Source organism: Anopheles coustani, chromosome X, assembly GCF_943734705.1.
Source record: "Anopheles coustani chromosome X, idAnoCousDA_361_x.2, whole genome shotgun sequence".
Classification (NCBI taxonomy): Eukaryota; Metazoa; Arthropoda; class Insecta; order Diptera; family Culicidae; genus Anopheles; species Anopheles coustani.
Genome location: NC_071290.1, coordinates 3884346 through 3912320, shown reverse-complemented (window position 1 = coordinate 3912320; position 27975 = coordinate 3884346). Strand labels below are relative to the sequence as shown.

Sequence of the window (27975 nt, the reverse complement as noted above, 5' to 3'; positions counted from 1 at the left end):
ACCATGTGATGTCGATGCCAATACTTTTCGTCGGTGCTGCCAATAGTGGTTACCACCGCAGGTGGCGCGGTTCAACCAGCGGATCCCGCAACAAGCGACCGCAAGCAGACGGATTAGTTCAACAGAAAGCATCATCCGGAGCGGTTCGCAGCGAGTAGTGTCGGCAGCGATTGCTATTCCGTACGTGATTCGTTTGATTTTTGTTGTTTTACGAAACAAATTCTTTACGTTCGGTCCAATCCCTTTTCCGCCGCATTTCCTGCTCGGCAGTTATTTCAACTTCATAGTGGCATAAACGATACATTCGCGAAACAGTACATTACGCGCAGTGCCTAATCAAAAAACCACATACAATTCGGTACAGAAAAGACTGTGTTTTGGAAGTATTTCGTCGAGCAGTGGAAAACGTGCTGTGGATGGATGTATTCTCCTGATTGGGTTCGCTGTCCATTCGCGAGGATGGTTGTTTTTCCTGTTTTATCAACTCAGACATCATGTGCTTCGATCAACCAAAGCAAATCAACCTGTGCTGCCGGATCCGACCACCGAACTGTCCCTTGTTTTATCCTTCTGAAGCTGAAGGATGTCGGAAGGTTGTACGCACAGCAGGAAGCGAAAAGCGGGACACACAGACGCATGTGTGTGTTTTCCGGCGTCGATTCTGGGCCGTCGTGCGTGTTGGTTTCTGGTTCCTCTTTCGGTTATATCCTGCCCGACATCCTGCTAACCAGCATCCTGTGTCTTTTGGGCCAGAATAGTTTTTATTTCTTCGTTTCTTCGTCCCCTGTTTTTTTTTTTTTGCTGCTCGCCAGATACAGGGACGTCCTTGCGCATGCCGGACGAAAACCAAAACACCAAACAACCGGTGGTCCGGACATTGCCCGTGGTGTGCTTGCGTGTGTGTATGCTTTTCCGCCGAGAGTCCATCTGCTCACTCTGTCACACACCCGGGATGTGGGTTCGGTCCGGCCATAAGCATGCACGCACGCACGCACGCGCACCGGTACATATTGCGGTGTGGAATCCTGTTTTTCTTTTTGAGGCTCTTTTCAACGACGTAACAACCCTTTGTCACAACCAGCGTTAGCTGGAATTGTAATATTGATCAGATTTCGTCATATGATCAGTCTCGGCGTGGCAAAATAGATTAAATTAGAAGAGCCAGCATCCAATCGAATGCTGAAGGTGATACGGGCACATTCGCGCTTCGATAACGGATGTCGGTGTGTTTGTGCATCTTGCATCTTCGCGTCCGCATCTCGATTGCAAAGTTCATCACGGTTCAGCTCCATCCAACCAACCTGCTTATTTTCCGCTTGTAAGCCTACATCCTTCGAGCGCAACGAAAATTGAGCGATCACAGAGTGGGCAATGTTATTGAGCTATGGTTTCATAAATTGCGGATGTCTTTCCCACGGATTGCATCCGAACCTTTCTATAGAACTTGGCATTGTTGAAGATGAACGGATGTCAAGGGAGGCTGCTTCACCGGCGAGGTCAATCCGGTTTCAGGTTCACGAACCTCCCGCGGGTCCTGTTCACTTCATCTGCATCATCACAATTTCGCATTCGCTTTTTCGCGAAGACACACACACGCACAGACGTGTTTTAAATGATGCTGCGCGACAGGTTGCTGTTTTTCGGCGAACGTCATTGTCCGCGCGCGCTTCGGAATGTTTTCAGGACAACATGGCCAAACAACGCATTACACCGGAAGCCAAGCAGGGAAGTGAAGCGACATTTTTCGCTCAACCCGAGCGGGGCGGGTACTTCGAATCGCGCTTTTTTTTACAGCCATGGAAACCATATATTTACACGAGCTTGTGTTGCTACAAGCTTTCGTTACACTTGCATGTAACACTCCTGTAAAAATGAATGTCACTCCAGCGCTCGCTCCCTCTTTCTCTCTCCCCTTGTCTGGGTAAACCTAGGGGCCCGTAAAACCCAAACCTTCGCACTTGATGATCCTCCGCCCCGTTGTCGCCCCGGTCGTTCGATCGTTGCAACAGGTTTTGTACCCTTTTATTTTCTTCCCCCCTTGCCTTGGCTGCTGCTTTTTCATCCCAGTCATTTTTCTGCCCTTTTTTCTTTCCCTACCGGTTCCGTTTCGTGGCCGCGCAGATGTACAAATATCGCCAATAAGTGCAGTGCCCACCGCGCGCGCGTGTGTGTGTGTGTGTGTTTGTGTGCCTCCGAGGGAAAGAAAATCCACTCTTTACTAGAAAAAAGCAACAAGAAAAAAAAGATAAATAAAAAACAAAAACAACCACAGGGAAACGAAACAAACGAGACCCACTCTCGGTGATCGGTGCGAGCATGATTGAGCGGTGCGAGTCGGAAGCCACTAGCAGCACTACGACGACCCTTTTCATTTCCGGTGCGCACAGGCGCCAGCGAGCCAACAGCGAGCTGAAAAGTGACACGACGGCGTGAGAGGAAAAATTCGTCCACCAACCACGATCAAACCGACCAACCCGAAACCGAAGGGCGTGCAAGCCTGCGCGAAAAAAGGGTAGAAAAGCACGGGAGCCATCAGGATTTCCCAGACGCACAGACGTCCCCACGTACGCGGAGGATTAAGCCAGCCAGGTTGAAACACAACCGTACGCAAGGTAAGTCAGTCGGCAGATTTTGTTTCGGCTTTACTTGTCAATTTGCTTGGATTTTCCCTTCAATCGCCTTACACAGCCACAGGCAGACGGCCAGTTTGTCTCGAAAGCAGGTGTTACTGTCTTTAGAGCATCCGATTTTTGCAACAATGCATCTCATTTTGTCTCCTACCAAACCATGTTCGATTTTCCTAGTACAGTTCATAGCTGCCTCGTTTGTTGATCACTTATTTGTTTTTTGTTTTACATTTCTCCAAACGAGGACTGCACTGAACATTTATTTTTGCATTATTTTTCCAGTTTCAGTTCGGCAGTGAATCAGAGCGGAGGTTAGCAGTGCAGTTCCTGAAAGGGTTAGCGGAAAAGTAAGGTTACGGCACGACCGCGTGGTCACGCCGAGCTGGAGCTCAGGTCAGAAAAATCCTAGCTGCCGCACATCTCGTTCTGTTTGAGTCAATCAAGCGGACCACGAGTTCTTGTGTCCTGACAACGGAAGGAATTATCCCTCCCGTGGCCGGCGGGTGGACATATGGCTATTATTAGCCGGTCCTAAAGGACGAGCCCCTTCATAGGAGTTCGGACAGAGTCGGTACGCCTCTGATTACGAGTAAGGGAACAAACGTTCGACTTAGCGTAGGAGGATATACCCCGACTCGCATAGCGAAAGAAGAAGAAGAAGAAGCATTATTTTTCTCTTTGTAGGTTAATCTCCTTGTTTACATTTATGCCCACAAATGACCACATTTTTAGAAAGGTAGACAATGAAAAGCTGATAAACAAAAACGGTTGCCTTAGAGCGGAATAGATCGAAATGGATGCGTTCTGTCAAAACCATCTGCCTCGGAGACAAAAGTTGATGCACGGAGGCAAAAAGTAGGCGGCAATCGCTTTAACAACACTTGGTAGCTACAAAATTCATTCGTGCTGAGACGAGACGTCGTGTAGCAAGTTGAAATCGGCCGTTTATAAAATGTGGAGCATAATTCCGTTGATTCGATTTCGTGAAGTAAATATCATTGCAAAGTGAGCCCCCCGGGTTCGGTTTGACAACACTGTTGAGGGGGAGTGGTTGGGTTGGGTGGCGAGGAGATTTCTATCAGCAGCCTCCCCACCCCCCCCTCCCTTTCCCGGTCGCAGCCCGAGCAACTAATTTCCGTTCTGGTCGTAATTGAAAATTGCATTTTCACCTTGCAGAACGGGTCGCGGGAAAACGTCGGCGGAGAAGAAGGGGCCCGTTGGCGGCCGGAAAGAAGCTCACCGTGCGCGCCCCCCTTCCCCGTGCCGCCTCCTCCTTCCGCGGTTTGCATCGCATCACATTTTTCCATTCCACATTTATTGTTCCCCCCATCGGCGCGTATATGCATCCGTGGCGAATCGTGAAAGTGGCTGTGGCTGTGGCTGCAAAACCTGCGGAGGATGATCCTCGTCCCATTCCCAGTGCGGCGCCCGTTGCCGCTGCACCCGCGAATGTTGTGGGAAGTTTATTGATCGAGGCCCGGTGTGGCCTCATTCCCCCGCACCCCATCCAAGCCGTGGCGCTTTGGGTTCGGGGAGGGGGGAGGAAGCAGCGCTGGCAAGACGAGACCAAATCAAATTAAAAATTGAGTCCTGAAAATTACCCATCCGGCTGTGGATTGCAACCGAACATCATGGGCCCCCCAGCCCCCACCCCTAGCCCAAGCTTTTTCCAATCCGGCGAGACAATTTAATTAGCTTGCCCGAGCCCGAGCCAGCGGTTGTCCTGCCATCATCAACGCCAGCATCTCAAGCTGCGGGAAGGAAATCGAATTTGACTACACCGGATCGGATCGGAGAGTTTCGCTCTGTTACGAGGCTAAATCGATCGAATGGGGCATGTTCATTCAACTTTGTGTGGATCTTGCAACGGGCCCGGATCGGTAAAACCTAGCAGCTTTTCGGTGGCTGGCTGCTTCGAAGGAGGTCCTCCCAACTTACTTCCCGAAACAGCTCCTCACCACCCACTCGGTGTGCGGAAAGGCGTTTCGTTTCGCCTGCGATGGTCTAATTTTAGAATTGTACATGCCCGTTTTTCGATTTCCATCCCGGGGCCCCCGAATGTGCCACCAATGAAACCATCGCGACAGCAAAGTATGTGCACACTCGAATGGTTTCAATTATTAAACATAGAAGTAGAGGATACCATTTCCGCCAAAAGGGAGCACAATTTCATATCCTTTTGCAAACCGGGAAAATGAACATCGCCCGCAAACCGCCCTCAATATAGCCGAACAATAAGCATCCACTCGACGGGCTTCTTTTATTTTATCCTGCATGTGGCCCCGTTTATTGGTTCGTTCTTTTTATTTTCACTTTTTTACACCGTTTTTCAGCACAATTTTGTTTCCGTTTGCCGTTCGCTTTTCTCCTTCCACAGCCGTTTTTTTCTTTTTTGGCACGCTATAATAAAACAATGGAAATGACAACATGTTTTAACATCGCAATCTTTCCTGTCGGTTGAGCAATTTGCCCGGCAATTGTGACCGGAGCGTGACACATTTTCTGGCTATTCGTTTTTCGAAAAGCTCGTCGCCTTTGCGTATTACCCGTTTGTAACTCATGCACTGCACGTGCCTCGGTTTAGTTTAGCATCCTGAAGCGATTTTCCGACATAATTAGAACGCATTTACATGTATTGCACATCGTTTTCATGGTTATCATGTAATAATCATATTTCTTTTTATGTTAATTGGAAAAACGAAAACAGTTTAACAGTTTAATATGATTGGAAGTTTGATTGACATAATTAATCTTTCCAACTTGCAAATGGTTGGTTGTTTTCTTGGTACAACAGATTGTTTTGCAACGATGAATGGCATGACAGATGGCGTCATTATTCTTTCGAAATTCACTCATCAGGATGACTTACTCCAGTTTTGTCTCTTAGATCATTTTCCTTCACAGCTAAGGACCTTTTTCATTGCATTTGGAGGCACTTCTCTCAACGAATGTTAATCTTTAAGTGAGGTTGTCCATTTCTTTCGATGCTTTTATGGTATTTGAGGCAATATTAATATAATTAGAATTGTTTCTAACGAAAAACTTTTCTTATTTGTTTACTTCATCGTAACCGAAAGGACAAAGTAACACGATTAATGGTTTTCCAGCTCCGTTTACTCAGTTTCCATGTAACTTTAGCAGTCTTTGATCAACTTTAGCAGTCGTTGTTTTTCGAAACATCGTCTTCTTCTAGTAATGGTTGACAAAAAGGTTACGTATTGGCGTAAGATTTAAACAAAAAATTGGGCAAAACTTCACACAAATGAGACCAGATACCTTCCTTCTTCTTAGTTACGCGACACTCGTAGGGTAATTGCATTTCCCGCCCCTTTTCCCCGTTTGGAAACAAACTCTGCCTCTCTCTAACGTTGGGCAACGTTAATTTGATTTTAACCTACCGTCCGTTGTTTTCCGAAACCGATCCGTCTCGTGCTCAACAAATCACCAACAATTGCAGAATTTAGAGAAGGTATGGGGAGGGGGGAGGGAGGTGGTTTGACCGGGGAAGAGATGCGACAAACAACAGCATAATTTCACTCCGCATTGACAGCGACGAGCTGGCGGTCGTATCTTCGTAAAATCGCGGATGACGTTTCTTTCTGTTTTTCCGGGCGGCGGCAAGTGCTCCAGATGGAAACGAAACACCACCCGCCAGTGTCCCCCCCCCTCCATTCCCCTATCCCGGCATCTGGGCGCCATAGCGCTTTCTTCACCGTCGCTCGGCTTGACTGTTTGGCGAGCCTGCGAGCCGGATGACATAAGCTGGGCTTTACTTCAGTGCTGTACTCTTGTGGTTTTTAATGGTCTTTGCTCCCGTCGCCGCCCGCCTTCCCCCTCCCCGCGCGATGTTCATGTCCGCCCGATGGCGATGCAAGCTGCTGCACGCGTTTTGCTTTCTTTTTGATTTTGTTTTTTTTTTGGGTTTCGTTCGCAAGTTTTCCCTCCCATTTCCATGCCGGCGTGACACGGTTGGCATACGCACCACATGGTTGGGCTCGCCTTTGTTCGTCGCTTCTTCGTCGTGACGGGAAGTGAACCGCAACCGGGGAGAGAGAGAGAGAGAGAGAGGGACAGCGCGACGGTGGGTAGCTTCAGTTTTTCCTAATTCGATTCTTCGGCCAACGCGATTTTCCCGCGCCGCCGGTTGTTGATGCTGTGCGCCACTATCATTTAATTTGCGTTACATGACAACCCCCTTCGCCCTCGCCCCTGGTGAGCGGACACGCACCAGACCATTCCGGTTACAGCATCCCAGTGTTTTTGGGCGAGACCTAGTTTCCTCGCCGGGCCGATTGCAATTGTTGGTCTTTTGCCGGACACACGGAACACACTGGACAAAGACGCGTTTCCACGGGGTAAAACACACCGATCTCGGGCGCACAACAGCACACCGGAAAACAAAAACACCATTTTGCGAGCCTTGGGAAGGTTTTCCAAATTACGCGCAACGATATATTGTTCATCAATTTCGCCTTTGCGGTGTGACGTGTTCATCTTCGACTCCTTCTACATGTGATAGTTCCCTTTCGGAAGGACTCCGCACAATGGTAATGGTACTATGGTGGGACGGAAGTGGACTCGCACACTCTTGGAAATTGCATTAAACCATCTGTCAACCTTGCCCAGGAGCTTACCAAAATTAGCAAAATAATTAGGGATCGGGTGAAACCAAAATGATCAAATCATTTTGTCCGGAACATTAAAGAAAAACATTTCTCAGCTCACAGCAACACACAGTAAACATCAAGACGTATAATTGTATTGTTTATTACATATGATCACGCTATTTTGCATATATGTTTAATGATTCTCTCACAAGATGAAGACAAGCAATGTCTAAAGCTTGTCGTATTTTTTTATTTTGAATTTAGTTTTAGTAATTTATTTACGGATAGTTGATTTAAAATGATTTTGCATTTTATGACCGTCTCTATGAATTGAAAATTACTGATTGATTACGTTGGGTCTGCAGTTCAACTATTTGTCAGAAGTTAAATCAATCAAACTTCCATTTTCCAGTCCACCGCAAACACCTACTGTGCGCAACTAGTTACCCCCTCGTCCCTCTTGCTGCTTTTTACCCCGTTTTTTTTGTTTTGCACAATGTCTCCGTACAAGTTTGACCCCCGACAAGATGTTGTTTCCGGTCGCCGTGGCAGGGAAGGTTTTCGGATTGTCTCGGAGAAATTTCCAACAACGACGCCGGTGGTTGGGTGGGATGATGTGTTTCTGCCTCTGTTACGTTTGCCCAAGCGGTTTGTGACCGTTTTCGGAGCTGCTAGATGTGTGGCGGCAAAAATGGCCCGAGCTGAAACTATGGTCGTTTGGATGGCCAGAAGGAGAGGAGGCCACGGGGGGGGGGGGGGGGGGGGAAACAAGTTACGAGTCGCAGTTTCCTCATATTTGGATAAAAGCTGCAATTCCGCCTCGTATGTGGCGATGATGAGGGTAATAGGAGAGAAAGGGGGGGGGGGGGGGGGATCGGTCGAACACACGTCTGTAATGTCGATTTGGCGAAGGCAGGCGCTTGCGTTTGCGCTCGCGGCGTGACGTTTTCAATGCAAATACTCAACAAGAGAATCCAAAACAGCCGGACCTTTGATGGGTATCTCCAGGGCCATAACGCTTCTCTATACGTGAGCCTGGTAGTTGTCAGTGGTCGGCAAAGGATCTACAAATATACGAGCCAGAGGCAAGTTTAGTTTAATTCTTCACATTCATACTAAATCCCTTTTGATACAAATTAATATCGCTCTATATAAAACATAGTAATTAACATAGTGAAATGGTGTGACTATTAAGGCTTAGATTCAAGTAAAGACACATCAAGCTCAGTTTAAAAAAAAGGTAAATTAAAGTAGTGTGAGGCACCATGGATCACTTCAAAATTTCAAGAAAAATCCTTTCACTGTCACTGTCGAGAAATAAATTTTGACACTTCTGTCAAAAATGACAGTCATTGCAATATTTCGATGCTTGACCTGGTTGGGATCATTGCAATGTTGCAATGAAATAAGCACAGACATATTGGAATGACTGTCACTTTCAGGTGAAGTGTCATATTTTATTTCATTGCTTAATGCAGGTGACAGAAACATTCCCCCCCTTTTTACCAATACAGTAGTGCATTAATTCAGAAGTAAGCTACTATAATTACAAACATGATACAGCATGTATGCTTTGGGAAGGTATTGTCTGAATGATCGCACCTGGAATAAAGCAGCGCGGTTGGCGACCCCTGCATATCCAGGGCAACCCGCGAGGGGTGTAGGTCATCCAGCATTATCTCACCGTTCCGGGAATAGAACGTGCAGAGCCGTGCGGAACTCGTGACCGAAACCCTTCATCAAGCGTGTCTGGCTTGGACGAGGTCGAGAATGTTTTCGCACGAAATCTCCCTCCCCTGCGTGAGTGTGTGTGTGTGTGTCAATGATCTCTCGATCGAATCCAGATGTTGGCCGCTTTCCGCTACCTTGCTCTTGAGCTGAAGTGTGCGGCCATGAGGAGGATCTTCAGCGTGCCAGAACGTACTCGGAGAAGAAAACCCAAGCGGGGGACTGGCTTTTCCCGAGGCAATTCAATTTCCCCACGGCAGAATGGTACACCGGGGATGGCCATAAGCATATGAGCGGTCCGAAGAAGATGGTATGCGAAATCTCCACCAACGGTCTTCGCCAGTTGTCGGTACTTTTTTCCTTTCCGATTGTGGCCTTCGGTTTTCCGCCCGCCGTTCAACGTTCGGGCGGAGGGGAACACTAAGGCGATAAGGTTTGGGCACACTGATTTTCTTTCCCTCCCCCCCTGTTGCGGTATTGTGTGTGGCGGCTAAAATAAAAAAACCAGATAGGAGAGCAAAACCCGCACCGAAGCACACACCGAAAAAAGAAACATGAAACCAACCAAGGTGATTCGTTAGATACGGCCGAATGTGGGGGGGTGTTTGGGGAGTTTTCACCGGTTGCTCCGGTTGCCAAAGAAAAACCGAACCGCCGAACTATCGAAACCATACAGGCTAGTCGTCTTAGAAGCATAAGCGTATAAGACACAGAAAGGGGCACCGAACGTTTCGAAATCAGCTGTAGCGATGGGGCGCTCTTCTCCGAGGGGGTGGGGGAGTGGGAGGAAGGATGCTGGGGCATGGGGACCGGAAGTTTGGTAGGTTTAGATTTCATTCGCCACACACTGTAGGCTGGGGTGAAGCTCCTACGTTGGCAACACCGTTTGCGAGCGATGAAGTGCACCCTGAGTCACAGTGAGTGAGTGAGTTAACTCTTCGCAATAAAGGAGTTGCTTCAATTCACCTATTTTGATAATTTATTTTGACTCATTTAGAGTTGTGTAAATCTGATTCAGATTCATGAATCTGAATGAATCTCTGTCTTATAAGGGATTCATGAATCTTTCGTCGAGAGCTAAATCATTTTTAGTGAGCTAAACCATTCTGAGTGAGCCAAATCTATTAAGAGGGAGCCAAATCATTCTGAATGAGTTAAATGCTTTTGAGTGAGCCAAATCTATTCCGAGTAAATCGAATCATTCTGAGTGAGCTAAATCATTTTGAGTGAGCAAAATCAATTCGGAATGAGCTTAAAAAGTATTTGAACATAAGCTAAATCATTATAAATGAACTAAATCAATTCGGAGAGAGCCAAATCATCCTGAATAAACCAGATTGTTCCTAGCGAGCCAAATCATTCTGATCGAGGTACATTACTCTGAACGAATTAAAGAATTGCCTCTCCATTCCAACTAGCTCGCATCGGATTGGCTCACGTTTCTGAATCGTCACTAGTTTCCAGTGCGTCTAGCCTTACTCCACAGCAGCTATTTCTCGCTACCGCTACCACTTTCCGTCGTCCGCTCTGCGGAGCGGTTCCGTTTCAATTCGCTATCGATTGACACACGACGCCGCGTTGCATTTTGTCGCGGGAGGCAGCAGATCGGCGCAGATCGCCGGGGTGGGGGAAGCGTAAAGGCCATCGAGTGGCCTTCGGACAACGTTTCTACTTGAATTGTTACACCCGAAAAAAAGGAGGAAAATAAACCAATTCTGTAACAAAAAAAAATAAAATTAACCACAAGCCAAAATCACGCACTTCAATGCCGAGGGTGAAAAAATTTGGTCAGTAGTGCGTACAAACGCTGCCGCCGAACGCTGGTGAAGCAGTACGGTGGGTGAGGCGGAAATCTACAACAACAACAAAAAAAAAAAAAGATTTAAACGGAAGCCAAAACGGATTGCCAGCCAGATCGGTGCGGAGTAGCGAACAAAATGGGGTAAATTGTAGCTACGGAGCAAGCGGCCCCCCCCCCCCCCTCGCGGCTAATTAGTTTTTTCAAGGCCTCCGCGCGGGGTTGGCGAGGGGATGGCGGGGGCCTTCCGAAACTTTCTCCGATTTCGATCGCCCATTTTTGCGCCTTTTGGGCGTCGGATTTCGTCGTCGAACACCAGACGGAGACAAGAGGGGGAAACGAAATAAATGCGTTGCGCTTTCGGGGAGGCCGTGTTTTAAATGGCCGCGTGCGATAAGAACGTTGTGGACGTAAGTTCTCTTTCGCAAATCCTTCTGCACAACAATAATTGTTGTCTCTAAACGATCCATTACTTAAATAACGAATTCATGTTTACCTCCTCTGACACATCTGTTTTTGACAGAACTCTGAGGCAACGTGTTTTTGCATAGATTAGAGGCAACAATTTATGCGCTTTGTTCAAAGGAGATGCTAAGAACTGATGGATACTTTCACTAATTGTTAACTGTAAAACTTGCCCTTTGAACTAAAACTTGTAAACGCTAATTATGACATGATTGATTATTGCGTTGCTCTGCAACTTTTGTCGTTCTGACAGCTCCACAAACCTATTGATGCACATATTTTTTCTGTTTCAATGTATTTTGTTTTCGTAGTTTATTGTCTGATCTGGTTTGTTTTTTGTTTATATGGTAGAGTTTTTGAATTCAAATGCAGCGAATTATGTTTTCTTGGTTTTAGAAAGTTTTAGAAACAGTTGAAAGTTTTCTATTGCTGAAAGTCATTTATTTTTGGATAAATCAGATGTCACTTCCGGAACCATTTCCAAACGAGCAAATAATAGTGAAAAATGTGTGCGCGACCTTTCATTCCCGTCAAAGTGTTTCATTTGAACATCATCGCTTTGCCTTTTCCTTCATGCTCGAGCAAATCCGCAATTCGCAATGCATATAAACATGTTCTCGAGTTTTCACTGCCGGTTTGTTTGTGATCATACGCTTAACAGTTGCTTCAAAATCTTCCAACACAACACAACCCTGGGGGTGGACATTTTCTCAAAACATAAAATAAACATACAGTTTTGGTTTGCATTTCGTCCATAAAGGTGTTTTTGGTGTTGTGGCTTTTGGAAAGAGGGAAAACGGTACCGCTAAAGGTCACACCATCACCATCGACCGATGTACCGACCCGTTATTCTAACCCTTTTGGGGAGAAAATGTGTCACTCCCATGTCGGCGTGCTTTGCGGGTGGAAAACTAGCTGTTTGACAGCCGCACGTGGAAAACAACACGCAGCAACAAAGGGAGGGAAATGCGGCGATGAAAGTTGTCGGGAATGTGGGTGTGGGGGGTCGACAGGCCCCCGGGAACAGGCAGAAGTGTGTCAAGTGAAGTTTTCGCGCTGGGAAAACAGGCCGCGTGAGTACGCATGCAATTAGTATGCGACGTGTGTCATCCTCCCCTCCCCCACACACACGCAGAAGAAGAACAAAACCACAACGGTCGGGGGGTGGAGGAGTTGACAATGGCGGTTTGACTTTCACTCCGCTCTCTTCCCGGTGGAGCACAGCACGGTTGAGCAAACGGTCATTACAAACAAACGTCACGTGCTGGCTGTCGCGTGGTCAGAATTGCATTTGCAACAACCTTGTTTTTGGGGCTCGCTTGGTTTCTGACCACTCGCTGTTGGGCAGCTGTACACGTCCACGTAACAATGCAGCCAGGCTGGCATCGGTTCGCACGGAATGCAGACCGGTGCACCGATGATGGATGCTCCACAAACCAACTGCTTTGAAAAAAAAAACATCTTCGACGCGCCGAGGGAATCTTCCACACCCCCATTCTCACGACCGCAGCGCTGTTTGACAGGCAAACAAATAAAAATTGAAATGCCAGGCCTCACACCGACCCACAATGGCGCCGACATAAATACTGCAGTACGCGCCGGTTGCGTGTGCAGCATTGTTAACGCCCCGCGGTCCCAGTTTTTGACCATTTCTGCACCCCGACTCCGTTGCGTAAACGGTTCGGGTGAGGTTACGCGGAGGGAAGCAGCATAGGGTCAGTATTTGCAATTGTGGGATCTCTTTACCCCCAACGCCGAAGACGCTTTAGCTCTACTGAACGTTTTTCGTACACAAAACAATTCATCTCAATGTTCACGATATGACGCTGGTTCATTTCCAAAAAACGTACGTCAAAGCTGTTGGACGAGGTGTACAATACTAAGGCGCCTTCCTCTTATACTTTGATGAGACTTTTGAAAACTGATCGTTCTTAGACTACCCCGTCTCAGGAATTTACATTCCACAATAACTACTTTGACAGAATACAATTTTCGACACCCTAAGTAAACAAAATTTGCTTCACAACATTAAAGGCGTACCTTGTCATGGTGAATCAATTAGAGTGAATGATTAATTTCAAGTATTGTTAAAGAAATTATACCGAAACATAACGAACAAGCAGAGATATGTTAAAAGAGTATAAAATACAACAAATCCAACTATCATCATTAATAGTTAAAAGTAAAACTTATAAAAATATTTTGTATTATGTTTAAGTTACGTTCCTGTTTAGAAAATGGATACTACATTCAACATCACTTTCCAAACATTAAGACATAGTTGGAGGACAACATCTTTCGGGAAAAGTGTACCGTCCCCTGCTGTGAAGGTGCGAAATACATTTGAACAATGGCACACTGTATGTAATATCCAAGTGCGGGGTTTACAACAATTATTTTGTACGCAACGAGACATAAACATAACCCTTTTTTTTGGGGGGGAGGTTAACACACATTCCTGAGGTTATCAAAACCCATCTTACATTTTCGGTGTAATCGAAAACAGCTACATTTCTGTTCAATATTGATTGCGCGAGTCAATCCGAAGGTGTAAACAAAGTTGTTTTGTTTGCATCGCATGCATGCGGTGGTACCTGATGATAATAATAATAATCGTGCTGTTCGACGATAAGGTGCGAGTTGCGTAAATGGAATCCGAATCCTGAGGAGTCAATCGGTGCTCGTGGAGCTCAAAGCGTGAGTCGTGCAGACAAAAACACATACACTGTGGGGACTACAACAAATTGGCCCTCCCGAAAGGGGGGTTGTCCCGCGCCGAGACACGTTGTTGGCACCCTTTTGCGGCCTTTTTACACCGCCTCTGAGCTCGTGTGTACAGCGGTGAAAACATTGAGCTGTTACCCTGCCTACTAATTGCTGTTCGTTACGCCGCGTACAACGATTGCAAAGTGAAAAATTACCTCCTTGTGAGAGCGCTGCTAATGGAGCTGTAATATACATTGTTTGCTGGATTGTTTTGTCGTTACAGAGAGGTCGGCATGGCGGCATCCATGGCGGGTTATATGACGGTGGCATTGGGAGAAGTTACATGCGCACGTAGACAAAAGTCTTCCGCCGGTACCTATTTTGTCTATGGAGTCGTCGACGTACTGTGGTTCCTCATCCTTGCAATGCGGAAGTGCCCTGGTTGAATTGTTATTAAATATGAGGCTATGTATCATTTACATTAAAAAATCTCAATTTCTAAGTCCCACATTGAAATAGTAGGGACACCACAAGAGTAAAGTAAAGACGTAGTTGTTGCCGAGGTGCCACAGAACAAGTTGAAGTATAGTCAGATAACAGAATTTTATCCCAGCAGAGATTCGAACACCGGACCTCCAACTTACGAGCAATGTACCTTGACCATTGCGTCAGATAGGAGTAACGAAAATCTTGTAAAACTACGGCTACAGGTGGCCATCTGTATGTACCATAGGAAGGGTAACCAACAAGTTCTATATCTGAGAATGGTAGGGAACATTTAAAATCTATGTTTTTAAACTAGAACTCATAGAAGTGACATCTGGGGGAGCTTTTTATCCAAGCGATTCAAAGGCAGAACATCTCAAAACACGTTCATTTGAAGTCTGCTAAATCTTAGGAGTAGATGGTAAATTGACAACTTCCAACCTGCTCCTCTTTTTCTCGAGTATAACCGGGGCTCCAAGTTCCAAGAAGACTTCAGCATTTGTAGCCCAGAACTACACTTGGAGAAGTCTGAGGAGAAAATCTGCTCGAAGAGAAAAGAAACACAAGTGCGAAATACCAGGCACAGTAGTTCGGCCTTTTGCCTTCCATTTTCCCACCGCAGCACACCACACTTATGGTTTAATTCCACCGCATGGGATCGAGCATCGCGCCCGGGCCCATATGGTCACTGGCGGCCACCCGGTCCGCTGTAAGTCTTCCTCATCTCCTGTGTTTTGGTTTTGTTGAATGTTTACCGAACTTTTTGCGCCCCTTCGCGCGTCCCGTCCGCCGCGAGACGATGTTATGTTTTTCCTCTGTTGCTCGAAGGCTAGAGCTTTGCACATTACATTGGTGCATGTAACCAGCCGGCAGGCCAGCAGTCGCAGTTGTTCGCCACTCCATTCGGCAGCGCCAATGTTTTGCTTTTGCTTTCTCTCGCTCTTCCGGAGGCGGATTTCGGGTGGACCAAAACCGGCGGGCGGGCGCGCACCTGATGGGTGTAGGTTGTGATTTTTTGGATGTTTTTTTTTCTTCGGACCATCCTACCACCACAGCCAACCCGCCGGAGAAGGCACCCCCAAGGGGTATGGGAGATGGCGCGGCGAATTTAAAAAAGCAATAAGCTCTTGTTGTTCCAAATAACCCCAGAGAGAGAGAGATAGAGAGAGGCGGAGGCGGCCAAGAAGGAGCATCCAATTTTGATCGGCCAGCCCAAGTGGATGCGCGCTTCCTTGATTTCTTTCCTTCCCCCCTTTTTTTTCTCGGTGCTGATGTGTGGAGTGCGGAGTGGCGAAGAAAGCCACAACAACCGAGCAACACGCAAAGCGCACACCCGACAGCGTATCCGGCAGGCGCCCAACAACAACAGCTCTTACGCGGGATGCTGTGGCGAACCGGGTTATCTCCGCTGATGGACGCGTACCGAAATCGACTTCCCCGAAAGCCGCTCGCGCAGAGGAGGCAACACCCCCAGGAGGAGGGTATCGATATCGTGCCCGATCGGTTTCGACATGCCGGTTGGGTAATTCTACTATGCGTGCGTTACGAGAGCCCGCACCATTCGAGACATCCGCGAGCTCGCGGTTGCCCGCAATTGACATCGCGTAGAGAACTCCGGCCAAGTAGCGTACATCCACCAACGTCATCTTGTTAGAAGTTCTAGAGTTCTGCGGTGAGATACTGGGAGCTACTAACTTAGAGTTGACGTGAACCTATCAAACTCTGTCCATCTAACTTCATAACATAGACAGGAGTTAGTGGCTGAGGTGTCATTTCAATACCTCAAGATACCGCAGATACTTCTTTCTAGAACAATGCCTCTACTGGACATCTGTCTTCCTTTTTGGCACAATTGGTTTCTTTTAAGGATCATCAGAATTTTGGAGTTGTGTGTGGTCTTAAATATAATTTCACTGACGTTGCAAGTTTACTCTACCTCACCAATTTATACGCGGACAGGCTGTTACAGATGTTTTGCAACGCCTTTGTCCGCGCTGGACATTGGAACTAATGAGGAAAAAGCGATGACTATTCGAGGTGTGCGGCTTCCCCCGCTTGATCATATTTTCAGGGCCGGAGGATGGTGTCGCAACTGCACGGTATTGCACCAAAGCACTCGGCCATCTCTAAGGTCCACCGCGACAGGCCAATCGAGCGGTTTCAATTACATCCGCCCGAAGGTTGCGCACACCTTGAGAGGTAGTGTGGTAAACTTGCCCCGAACACCGACAGCAGAGACTTTTCCAGCCTTGTTTTGGAAGAATAGTTTGGGCATCTTTAAACCGCTGCCAAGCGGAGCTAGCCTTGGAGCGCAATAGTGCATTTCAGATGGACGAACCATCATGATCCGTGACGATGAATCAAGGCGAACGTTTCATGCTTTGCACCCGGAGAGGCCTCTTGACCAGATGTACAACCGAAGCGTCTTCACGTTCTCGGACTGTGACTGAGTCCTACCTGGAAGTGTATAAGAACTTTCCAGGCGTTAGGGATCTGACTGTTGCGTGACCGGTGTCTTGTCCCTCTAGGGAAAAGTAAAAAAAAGTAAATTCTGGATACATCTGGTATGTCGGACTTTGACTCTCCTCCAACTCCATGAGGTTTGAAATATTTGTAGCTGCTCCAACCACCGCATCTGCTGCGCCTCTACCCCCTCCCTCCCCGTTGCAAGTGCAGCTCGAGGGGTTCGGTTTATCCAAACAAACCCCCAGTAAATAAGTTAAATAACTGTTCGGACTCTCGACCGTCCCGGTAGATGTGTTGTTCTACCGCCCCCCCCCCCCCCCCCCCCAAGCGAACGGAACTAACGGAATTCGGCTCTGGACCATATTCGGTGAAACGAGCTGCATCCGGCAGGCCTTCCCCCCCCCCTCCCCTCTTTGTGCGGGACGAGTTGCAGACGCGCGCGCAATTGATTCGGCGGTGCAGTTGCCATTCATCCACCGCCAGTTGTTTCCCACGGCGTGGAGCGATGGCAGTGATTGCTTTGATTTAACTCGCGAATTTGGCTCACGTCAAATTTTGACACATTAAAGGTATTCCAGGATTGTGGGATGAATGTTTGTCCCAGCGTCCCAGCGTTTGGTCGCATTGACGAATGGGGAGAAAGCAGAATGGTCGGAATAGAAGCATCTACCCCCTCATTCGTAATCCTCTGATGACCTTCCCGAGGTCATATCTCATCGCTCGCCGTGCTTTCCTTACGGATTTCGGGCGGACGAGCTGCTAATGGCCCATCGGCATTCTGATGCGGCATTATCAAATGAAAGAATAGCGTCATCGGATGCCCGAACTAACGTCCAGCTAGGCGAACGCCTCAGGAATCTCATCCTGTGGCCTGTGTGCGTGCGTGCGTGTGGGCTAGGGTTTATATCCATCGTTCGCTGGTCGGGGTTGGACCTGATGAAAACCCGTTCCAGCGCGCTTCAGTCTCCAGAGGAAAGTTTCCTCCAAAGATTTCCACGTCTTACGGCTTACCAGCCCATCGCCTCCCGCAGGCCCTTGGGTCTTCTCCGCTTCCCCGGATGTCTGTGATTCTTTTATCTTAGACCAACGCACGGCGCGGGGTCGAACGAACAGCAAAGGGCCCGGGTTGAGCCGCAAGAGAAGGTACACCTAGATAACTCACGCTCACACACAAACACAACATTGGGCTGTGAGGTGCAGGTCAGAGAGACGGGGTTGCAGCAGGAGCTGGTGCCGGCGGAAGAGGCGAAAGCGAGCCCATGCCAAGAACTGGTACTCGGTCCGCTTGCTGCTCTTGGTGTGGGCGAGAAGATAAGGGCGACTGGCAGGCAGGTTTTCTGGTGTGCCACCCGAGGAAGACAAAGAAGAACAAGCAGAAGACGAAGAAAGGAACTCTATTTTAGCCGAACCAGCTCCTAGCGGTCGAGGAGATTGTTCCTTCGCCTGCTCCAGTGGTTCCCGGTTGTAGTGAGGTCGCATATGTTGGGATCAGCATATATTTTTTCCCCCGTGTTTCTTGATCCCTTCGTCTTTGTCTTCTTCGGTCGCTCTTTGGTCTCCCGCGTTGAGGTAGGCTTTTTGCTTTCTCCAGCGATTCTGGCTCTCGACGGCTTATTCGGGAACCTTGGGTCGGGTTCGTGGCGGGTTTTGTCCGTGGCTTTGCCTGGCGAACGTGTTGTTTTGTATTTTTCCTTTCCTATCCTCAGTGTAAAAAAGGCTGTGGTTGTACCATTTTTTTCCCTCACCGGTATGCTGTGTCAGAAACAGAGGGGAAACATTAAAACCACCCAACGACGAGAACGATGCTGACAGCTTCAGAATTCTGTAGGGTGAGGTGAGGCAATATGTACCTCGTATAAATATCGCAATCCATCAAAGAAATTCACTACAAATTTTCACATTCTGGATAAATTCTATATTATACACCCTTTTACTTCCACTCACTGAATTCAACTCAACTGGCTGTTGTTCTTCACTTCTTTTTATATCCTACTCTTTCTTACTTCAATGTTAACTTGATTGCTTTTCACCCAACTCACATTTATAGTGTCTTACTCTTACTATTCAGAATGTAAAGTCTTACTAATCAGAATGTTAGCTTTATTAATCCGTTTTTTTTTTCTTTTTCGTTAACATGTTGACTGTTAAGCGTTTAAAGCACACTTTTTATCACTATCTTTTTGATAACATTTGTTTATAACATTTATTAAACTGACGGGTTTTGAACGTAAAGCTATGAATTAACTTTTATGTTGTATTTTCATATATTTATGGGACAAAAACTTTTCAGAAATAATGACAGCGTGCTGTCAAAAATGATACCCATGGCAGACAACGTGTTAAGTAAAATACTGAGGCAATTCATAAATGTTTGTTATAAATGATTGTAATACCTCATTTGAGCGCCTACATTATGTTAGCTAAATAGTAAATAATTTCAGACCTATTGTTATATCTTACTATCACTATAAAATGTTCATCTAGAGACGTGAAAAACTAAGCCTTATGTCTTGCTGGTGAACTTATTCCTTTAGTTGAAATGTCTTCTAACATACCGATGCATTTTGCCTCACTTTCCCCTACCCGTGACGCGTGCAGTAGCTCAGAAGTGAATTTAAGGAAGGTTGGTTTAAAATTGAAATTACACCCCAGCCCCGAATAGTGCCTGTTTGGATGCGTTGTGGATGAGAAAGTTCACCGAAGCGACAACCGGCGGAAACTGCTGGAGGCGAGACAATCTAATGATGCTGGAATTGCGTTCTTGCTGGCCGAAAGCAGGCCGCGAATATTTCTCGCAGGCAACAGAAGATATTACCGAGCATCTCCTACGAAAAAGGGGTTAGTTGGAAAAACTACGTCGCGATGAATAATGATGCTGGCGGTGGATGCTCGAGGCACGTCTCGAGCTCCAGTTGGCGGCCATGTGGGTTCAGCTTCCGCTAGATTTTCTTCAAGTCAGACGGGTTTTCTTCTATTTTAATGCCCTCCCCCCCATCTCCGCCCCTTAACGATAATAAAAAGCATCCGGGATGCCACGCTCCAGCAAGATGTTCTTTCGATTCGTTGCATGTTGGCGAGGGAAGACAGACACCGTGTTTGGCGTTAAAACTCCGCAACACCATACACAGGCAGCATTTACCCGACATCGGCTCCCGGATGGTTCCGGCAGAATCGATAAGGTTCTAGGCCCGGTCTCCTCTCCTGGCGGGTGTGTTTTCTGCATTGCCGCAGTTCTATAACTGGAGTTGTCGAGCTCGCCAAGGCGCACCAGCATCTGCCCGAGCCGGCATTTCGGCTCCAGACGCCGGGAGAAAGTACCGCCGCCGCCGCCGCCGCCCAGCGTGTGTTTATCGATCGAATTCCATCCCGCCGGCGGAACGGAATCGAACCGCGATTGTATTCCCCGATTCGCTTCGCGTTCCGAGTTTTCTCTTTTCGTCGGAGTCACCCGCCCCGGGGGCCTTGGGAGACCACGGAGCGGCGGTGATGTTTACGTCCGAAGGCAATGGTTGTTTAGATAAGGCGTGCCCGGCGTTTTAGCCCACGACCGCCGAGACAATCGTTAGATTTTGTTCTCTTTTATCGAGGAAGAAAAGCCACTCTGCAGCGTGTGACAGACGGGGTTTCCCGTTCGGACCCACCCTCCGGTGACAGCTAGTTCAAGCGCCATTAGCGATGACGGTTCTAAAAGGCCGTTTTGACAAAGTCAAGTGGCATCAGGCACGTACCACATACAGTTAGTCAACAAAGTATCCGTACAGTCACCAAGTTCTACTTGAAACCAAAGTTACTTGTAGGTGACTTTGTTTTCAAGAAAACCGCGAAAAGATTCCAAATAGATCAGAATGCCAATAAACTATCCGTTTATCCAATAATAATAAGGTAACAAGGTGAACTATTCGCGGGAAGTTGATTAATTTGTTGGCGATCCTCTTGTTAATGCCTAGGACGTTAGTCCCTATTGAATTTACTCCGGTAGAACTAGAGAACTAAGGGAAACTAGAGAAGGGAGTTGCTTGAAAAGTATCGAAAGAAGTCCACACTTAGATCTTGGGATTTGAAAAGTTCTCTAGTGTGTCTAGATCATCAAATCTATAGCTTAAATGTGATAGATTCCGTGAAGAAGGTGGGAAATAGGCATGGATGAATGGAACGTCGCATTTCTGAGGCAAAACATTCGATGTTCAAGCTTGTTTTACAAATCCAACAACTTCCAAAGCCTCCAGAATCGAAGGATACGAGTTGATTTACAACATGGCGTCAAATGTTTGCAGTATACATGCATTCACCGCGATAACAAGAGTGGTACGCTATTGTTTATGTCTGTGTACGAATATTATATCGGCTTACTGTATGTCCACACGAACGAACTCTAGAGATCAGCTGAGGATCATGGAACTCTATGCGGTATAATGCCCCTACCCATCCGGTTGGATGTGCCGGGTTGCCACCAAAAGGTCGAACAATTGGAGCAGCGGAGACTTTCCACCGACGCCAGCCTTAGTAGCCGACCTCATCTCGTTGCCGCTGAAACAATTGATACCATTGTGCGCAGCATAAATGGCGTGAGCTCAGCGAGGGGTCGGTGTTGGGGCTCGCGTTGGAATCGTTAAAAGACCCAACTCGGCAAGCACGTGCAGGCACTTGGCACAACGCGCCAAGTGTTGCGCTGGAATAATGCAATGCTCTGTTGACTTTATCTATGTGCGGCGCGGTCAACCTCACAGTCGATTCGAATTCGTTTTGGGGTGAACGGATTGCGACGCGCAGCTGGAAATAGTCTCTCCCCCCTTCCCCTCCCAACGAATGTCTGAACCCCTCTGTATACCCTCCGAACGAGATGTGCGTTGGCGTCTGTCCTTAGCTGGGGTTGACGCACGCCACGGACTAAGAGCTAGCTCGGTTGACATTCAACATCTTCTGGTACAAATGACTTGCACCCTGCACAAACTCGTTATCAGTGCTACGCCCAACGAGCGTACATTTCGGTTGCATCATGCAGATTTACGCAAGAGTCGCTATATTTGCGCGGCCTAACCCGCTACTCGGTCACCAGGTAATGCAAGTAACCGGGCGAACCTGTTCGCGTCCGACTGGAATGCGCTTAGGTGGCCGCAGTCTGGAAGCGTGTGTCCCAATTAGGTCACCACGCGCTAGCTTACAAGCATATTAACATAATTATTTGGTTGTACATGTTACGGTGTCTAACCACGTCTGGATGCGGCTTTTCAGAATACAGTTGCAACAAGATCTACTTTATTTTACCATAAATGTGCAGTTTTTGCAGCTATATACAATTGTGTTGACAATATCCTATGCGTTACATTAGTTTAGAGCGTACATCGTTGTCACATCCAAATCCAATGAACTCTTATCTTATAGAGTTCTTCTAGTGAACTTACCTAGCAAAGAGGGTTGATGGTTTGTTCCACTTATTAAAATTGAATCTCCCAGACTAGATTATGTGTCTTTTTGTTTACCGTTTTAATAATACATCTAACTAGGTGACCCTCAGGAAGTGCGACCTAATTCAGGCTTGACCGATCTAGCTTCTGATAGATGCCCATGGCGTAGCGGTAGCGCGAGGACACGCCATGCTAGAAGTCGTTGGTTCGATTCTCCAGCCCTAGAAACTATCCGTGATTAGGAATTTCTAACCATCAACTCTTCAACGTGTCTTAAACAAGGAGCTCATTATGCTCTTTTCCTTTCTTGTCTCTTCCAGAGAGGGCGCCTCGCCTAGGAACCACTGGATACACGCCTGGAGCCTAACACTACACGTAAATCTATCTGCATCCAGCTACACGGACACCTTGTGAAGCTATTTTGTCTTTTCGCCTTATTTTTAGAGATTGAGGTAAGTGTTACAACATTGGTGCAACAACTGTGTGTCAATAGAAATTTAGTTCGGGACATCCAATGGCGTATGTCACGTTCATATCGATATGGAAGGCTACCTACTAACACTCTCTACTAGTGCAAAGTGACAATCGAACGTGACATAGTTGGGAGTTGCAAAGCACTCTTAAACGAAATTAGAGACTACTACGATTCCCCACGTCGACGGTCTCTTTGCCATATGAACCGACGGAACCCATCATGCCGTTGAACAGGGTTGGGGATTATAGTGGAAAGCACTTCGGAAAATCGGTTGCTTTACCGCTCGCATTATTGCCAATTGTGCCGGGATTTGTGTGTGTTTATTTTGGGGAACACATTCCAAACCGGAACGGCCTCGACAAATCGACATCGGTAACAGCTGATTGTGAGACTACCGTAAATTGGCTTACCGGCGGCGACGGCGGCAGTCGGCGTGGGGAACTTGAGGTTTCAGTACCTCACCACCACCAAACAATCACCAACAGGGGACATCGGAGCTGCGGAGGGGTTCGCGCACGTGACCACTTCCTTGACGACGCCGATGGTGATATGGCGGTTCTAAAGGCATGCTTTGGTATCTGGCGTATGTCGACTCTTCCAGCGTTATGTGTGTCTTGCTGCATAACGTGACATAATCCCCTCCAGCTGATTGCAAGCAGCATAAATCGAGCCTGGAGGTCCGGGTCCCGCGCGGAAATACCAGAGTAATGTGTGTCGTCAGGTGTACGCTTGGAGGGCTAGCAAATAAAGGGAACAGCGAAGCGTTCCGGCTTACGTCAGAATCAGTTTTTCGCATGGAAGGGGTCGCTAAAGCCGAGAGCCCGGAGTTGCGAGGTTCACGCCCATCGCTCGGGCAAGTGTCACCGGTAGTTTCAGCGACGTCAAGACATCGCACAAACCCAAACAGTCCAAACACGCGAGTGCCTGTAATCTAATTAAGCTACCACGATTAATGTCGCTCCAGGGTCGGCACCGGAACTCACACCGCAGAAGGGGCTTTGGATGGAGCCCGAGATTGATTACTAATTGATTGGAACTAGCCATGAGAGTAACAACTCTTTTTAGAGATTCAAATCACACTGAACCACGATGATTCGAATCTTTTAGTTACTCTCTTGTGATTCAAAACGGGAAACATGAGCTACTAGTCGCCACAGAGATTTCAATTCTTGATAGAGACTCGAATTCCAAGAGTTTTAAGAACACTTTGTTCCTAAGGCTAGCTCCCAATTCAGCTCAGCACATAGAGCCTGATGATGGCGATCAGTCCAAAAAGAAGTAGAGAGTTACTTGTCACCGCAGTGATTTGTATCCTTTTTCTTTGTAAAAACATCAATGTCACTTGTTTGTTTACTTTTTTAACCACTCTTACGGGTTCCACGTACGGATTGAAATCTCGGTTGTGACTAGAAACTTGTTTACTTACTTTCTTACTCTCAACAAATAGTTCCATAAACTGTCCGTGATGGTTTAGATCAAATCAATTCATCAGCAAGATTCTACTCACTCACCCATTCTTACTCAGTACGCACATCCCTATTGCGGACCGACACCGGCGATGTTTCGTCCCCAGCTCAAACCGAGCGAAACGATCCGCGAAAAGATGCGCATCTTCGAGCGAGCAGGTTGGGGGAAGGGAGAGGGGGTTTAGCTTGGAGTTGTGTTTTTAACCCTTCCCTCGCTTGTTGTCGATGGCTTCCTATCTGCGCGAAAGGGCTAGGTGATCGGATCCTGATGTAGAACACACCTTACTTGTATCGGTAATGGCTTGCCAAAAGTAGTTTCTCCCCGCACCGTATACCGTTTGCCGCTTCCCCTACTCTTGTCGTTATCTGTGGACGAAGAAGATTTTGGTGGACGAATTGTAATTAATGCTATCTTATCTCGCCTAACTCTCACCCCGGTTTACAGATGCTGCACACCTAGACGAGCGCGAGGGCGTCACGAACAGAAGCTTTGGCTACGCGAGGGGCAGCGAGCGGCGGGAGAAGCGCACGGGCATCCGGAACGGTTCCGACGGAGGTTTGCTGGAGGGGACAGCGGGTGCTGGCATGATGCCACCGATCAACTCGAACCCGAACGCCATGACGGACGCGCAAGGACTGATACTACCAAAGAAGCTCGTCAATCCCGTGCTCGAGTCGATGGACCGTCAGAACCTGCACCGGGAGTTGATGTTCAATCAGAAGATGTAGGCGGCTTTGTTGGTTTGGCCAGTGGTGACTCGAACCTAACCCGTTTGTTTTGTTTTTTTTTTGTTTTAGCGGCAAGAGTGTGCTGAACCAGAAGTCGGAGCTGCAGCGGGCGCTCGAGAAGCAGAAGGAACGGCAGGTGCTGACGGCCCAGAATCTGGCCAAGCAGACGGAGCAGTCGATCGCCAGCGAGCTCGGGCGCGTCATCATGCAGCGGGCCCAGCGGCTCGAGCAGCAGAAGGCGGCGGGCGGCGGTGCAAATGGGGGGCCGGACGCGACCAGCGCCTCCATCAACCCGGAGTACTTGAACGCACGCGCCAAGCTGCGGGCCACCGTCGACACGAAGTGAGCGCCACCGGCAGCGCAGCAACAATGTGAAAAGCTATTTCTTAAGTCTCCTTTCGTAAGCTTCGGTTTTCCTAACGGCGGCCGTTCCCGTTCGGCGGAGAGTGTGCAGCCGTTTTGTTTTACCCTTTAACTTTAACGGCGAACAGGCAGTCGATATTATCCTTGTAAACGTAGCAGCAGCGTTGGCGGCCAGCAACCGGGAGCCGTAGATGGTAGACTCTAGGGATTATGTTTTATTTACGCAGAGTTTTTAACCGCATCGCCGTTGACGAGCGAGCAGCAGTGTTTCAGTCGATAGTATTTAGCCAAAACGTATATCTGCGCCAGTGATAAGCGTGACGGATGCGTGTGTATGCGTGCGGGTGTGTGTGTGTGTGCGTGTTTGAGATGTACGGCGAGGGGGTGGGCGAATGGGTCAACGAAAGGACCTGCATAGGCTTTAAATAGAATTAGTGAAACAAGTGCTCCTGGACGCTGCCTCTGCCGCTGCACTAGATCTTTCGTTCCCTGTCGAGTTTTCTTAACCTGCACACAGCCTTGTTGGTCGTTTCTTTCCTCTGTTTCGCAATATGTTTGTCTTGATCGTTTGTCACGCATCAATTTAAGGTAAATCATCCTGATCGAGGTGCATGCTTTGTTTTCCATCTATCAATCCCCGTTTTGGGACTAAAGTTTCCTCCCAATACTGTACCGTTTAGAGCGCTGTTGGTCTTTGCCATAATTGCAAAGTTTGCTCGCCACAAATATCAAGTTCAAACACACACGCTACATGTAAACCAAACACAACTAAATTTAAAACAAAACATACAACCAGCAATCCAAACAAAAGTGATGATGCGTTAATGCAACCTGTAGCAACTGATAGTTCTTCCAAGCAAACAACAAATGAAAGTACCATATACCTAACCCATTTTTAACTGATATAGACAGTTTCGTGTGCGTGTGACTGTGTGTTTGTGTGTGTGCGTATGGGAAATAATGAAATATAAATAGGGTAATCGGTTGGCAGCACAGTAGGCAGTAAAATTTTCGCGTTTCCATCAGGCCAAAAACCAAAACCCATCAAGTGCTGCTGCTCACCTAGATTAAAGTAAAGCGAAAGTTAAACGAACGAAAGAAGGGAAATTAAACAGCACATGGAGAAAGGATACGGAACGTTCTAGGGTGTATTCCCGAGGCAAAACTACAAATCAAGTATAGAACACATTATGCAGGTAACCACAAACATAGCAGGCCTTGAAGTATTAGTCGATTAGTGATGCTGGTAGCCGAAGCAATATACTCTCCCTTTGTGTACACGTGAACTGGTTTACTTAAAAATGGTTTTCTAAATAACGAAACTTGTTCTTGATTCCGTTGTTTGTTTCAAAGCTATTATGCAGGTTGTGTGTGTGTGTGTAGAATTGTGTTTGGATCAGTATGAAATCAAATTCGGGGACCGAAGGGTAAATCCTAATGAGAGGGATTCGGCTATTGCGTTCGGTTTTTGACTTTCGATACATCATATACATTAGAAGAAGTGAATGGAAACCGGTTGAATGTCGAGGCAAGGCTCATTAAGTGTCACAACATAGACTACTCATAGACTGTTGAACCTTTTCGATACATCTACATAAAACTAGGGAAAGAGATGAGGGAATGAGAACAGAAGCCTTTGTAAGGGAATGGTAAAGGAGAGTCGCCCACCAATTTTCGTACGTCGCTGAAAAGGTGCGCCCTAGCGGATTCTCGGCCACCACGGCCTGTTGCTAAATGGGAATATGCTCACCGCCACAAACGACCACGTCACGTTTGTTCGCGCAGTTGTGTTGTACCAAATCGAGCGAACAATTGATCCAACTCATTGGTTGCATCCTTTTCCATCGATTCGATAGAATTATTTTCTAAATATAACTCAAATCATAATGCTCAGTTTTTGTATATGTCCAGAGACATCTGTGACTAATGTTGTAAGTCATTCATTTCAACGTTGCTCAGTGGTATTGTACAACATGAATTAAAAAAACTTTATCATCAAGCAGAGATTGGTACAACTTTTAAAAACAAAATGCTAAACAAAAAGTTAACAATAACAAACATTCAAGAAACGGATAAATAAAATCAATTGCAAAAAATAGAACTGGCAACGAAGGATCCACCGGGCGACGAACGACAAGCGATAGCGAACCCATTACGAAGACAAAAAACACACACACAAGCGCTACCTTTGCACACCTGTTGGGCCTTAGTGTAAAACTGTAAAAGACTTTTCCTACAATGAGTACAGGGGCGACGTAAACAATACCAATACCAAACAATCAACAAACAAAAAAACACATCTTACCACCGTAGTGAAAGTAAGTGAGAACTGATAGTTAACCTCAGCGATTTTAAGGCGAAGAAATAGTGTGAACATTCGGAAAAGGCTTTAGGAGAATCGTCACAAAGCAAAACAGGACTCCTCGACACAGGGAAACACAGCTCCAGTTTTCCAAGCGTCTAGGCAAAAACAAAAACCGCTCATCTGCGAAACTGCTCAACCCATTAAAGCCATGCTCACTTCACCATCACGCAGACCGACCGCAGACGAACGGAGACCGTCAATCGACAGTGCTACGACAATGATATTATTTTGACTCGCGAATACCGCAACTGGCAAGGACTCATGTTCGGGGAAAGACACGATAAGCAGC

At 47.2% G+C, this 27975-nt stretch overlaps 1 protein-coding gene across 1 annotated transcript; it reads left to right on the top strand.

Annotated features, from left to right (window-relative positions):
- Positions 1 to 116: 116 nt before the first annotated feature.
- Positions 117 to 27672, top strand: LOC131269531 (protein FAM107B). The gene is made up of 5 exons (XM_058271944.1): positions 117 to 180; positions 2122 to 2612; positions 22609 to 22740; positions 24675 to 24954; positions 25028 to 27672. Exons 4-5 carry the CDS (start codon positions 24815 to 24817, stop codon positions 25302 to 25304), a joined length of 417 nt encoding a protein of 138 aa, XP_058127927.1. The 5' UTR covers positions 117 to 180; positions 2122 to 2612; positions 22609 to 22740; positions 24675 to 24814; the 3' UTR covers positions 25305 to 27672.
- The last annotated feature ends 303 nt before the right edge of the window (positions 27673 to 27975 follow it).

Excerpts from the sequence above, each read along its gene's own strand:
- LOC131269531 (XM_058271944.1), top strand. The coding sequence starts at position 24,815 with ATGATGCCACCGATCAACTCGAACCCGAACGCCATGACGGACGCGCAA. Across the intron at positions 24,955-25,027 it reads TTGATGTTCAATCAGAAGAT|CGGCAAGAGTGTGCTGAACC; the intron begins GTAGGCGGCTTT and ends TTTTTGTTTTAG.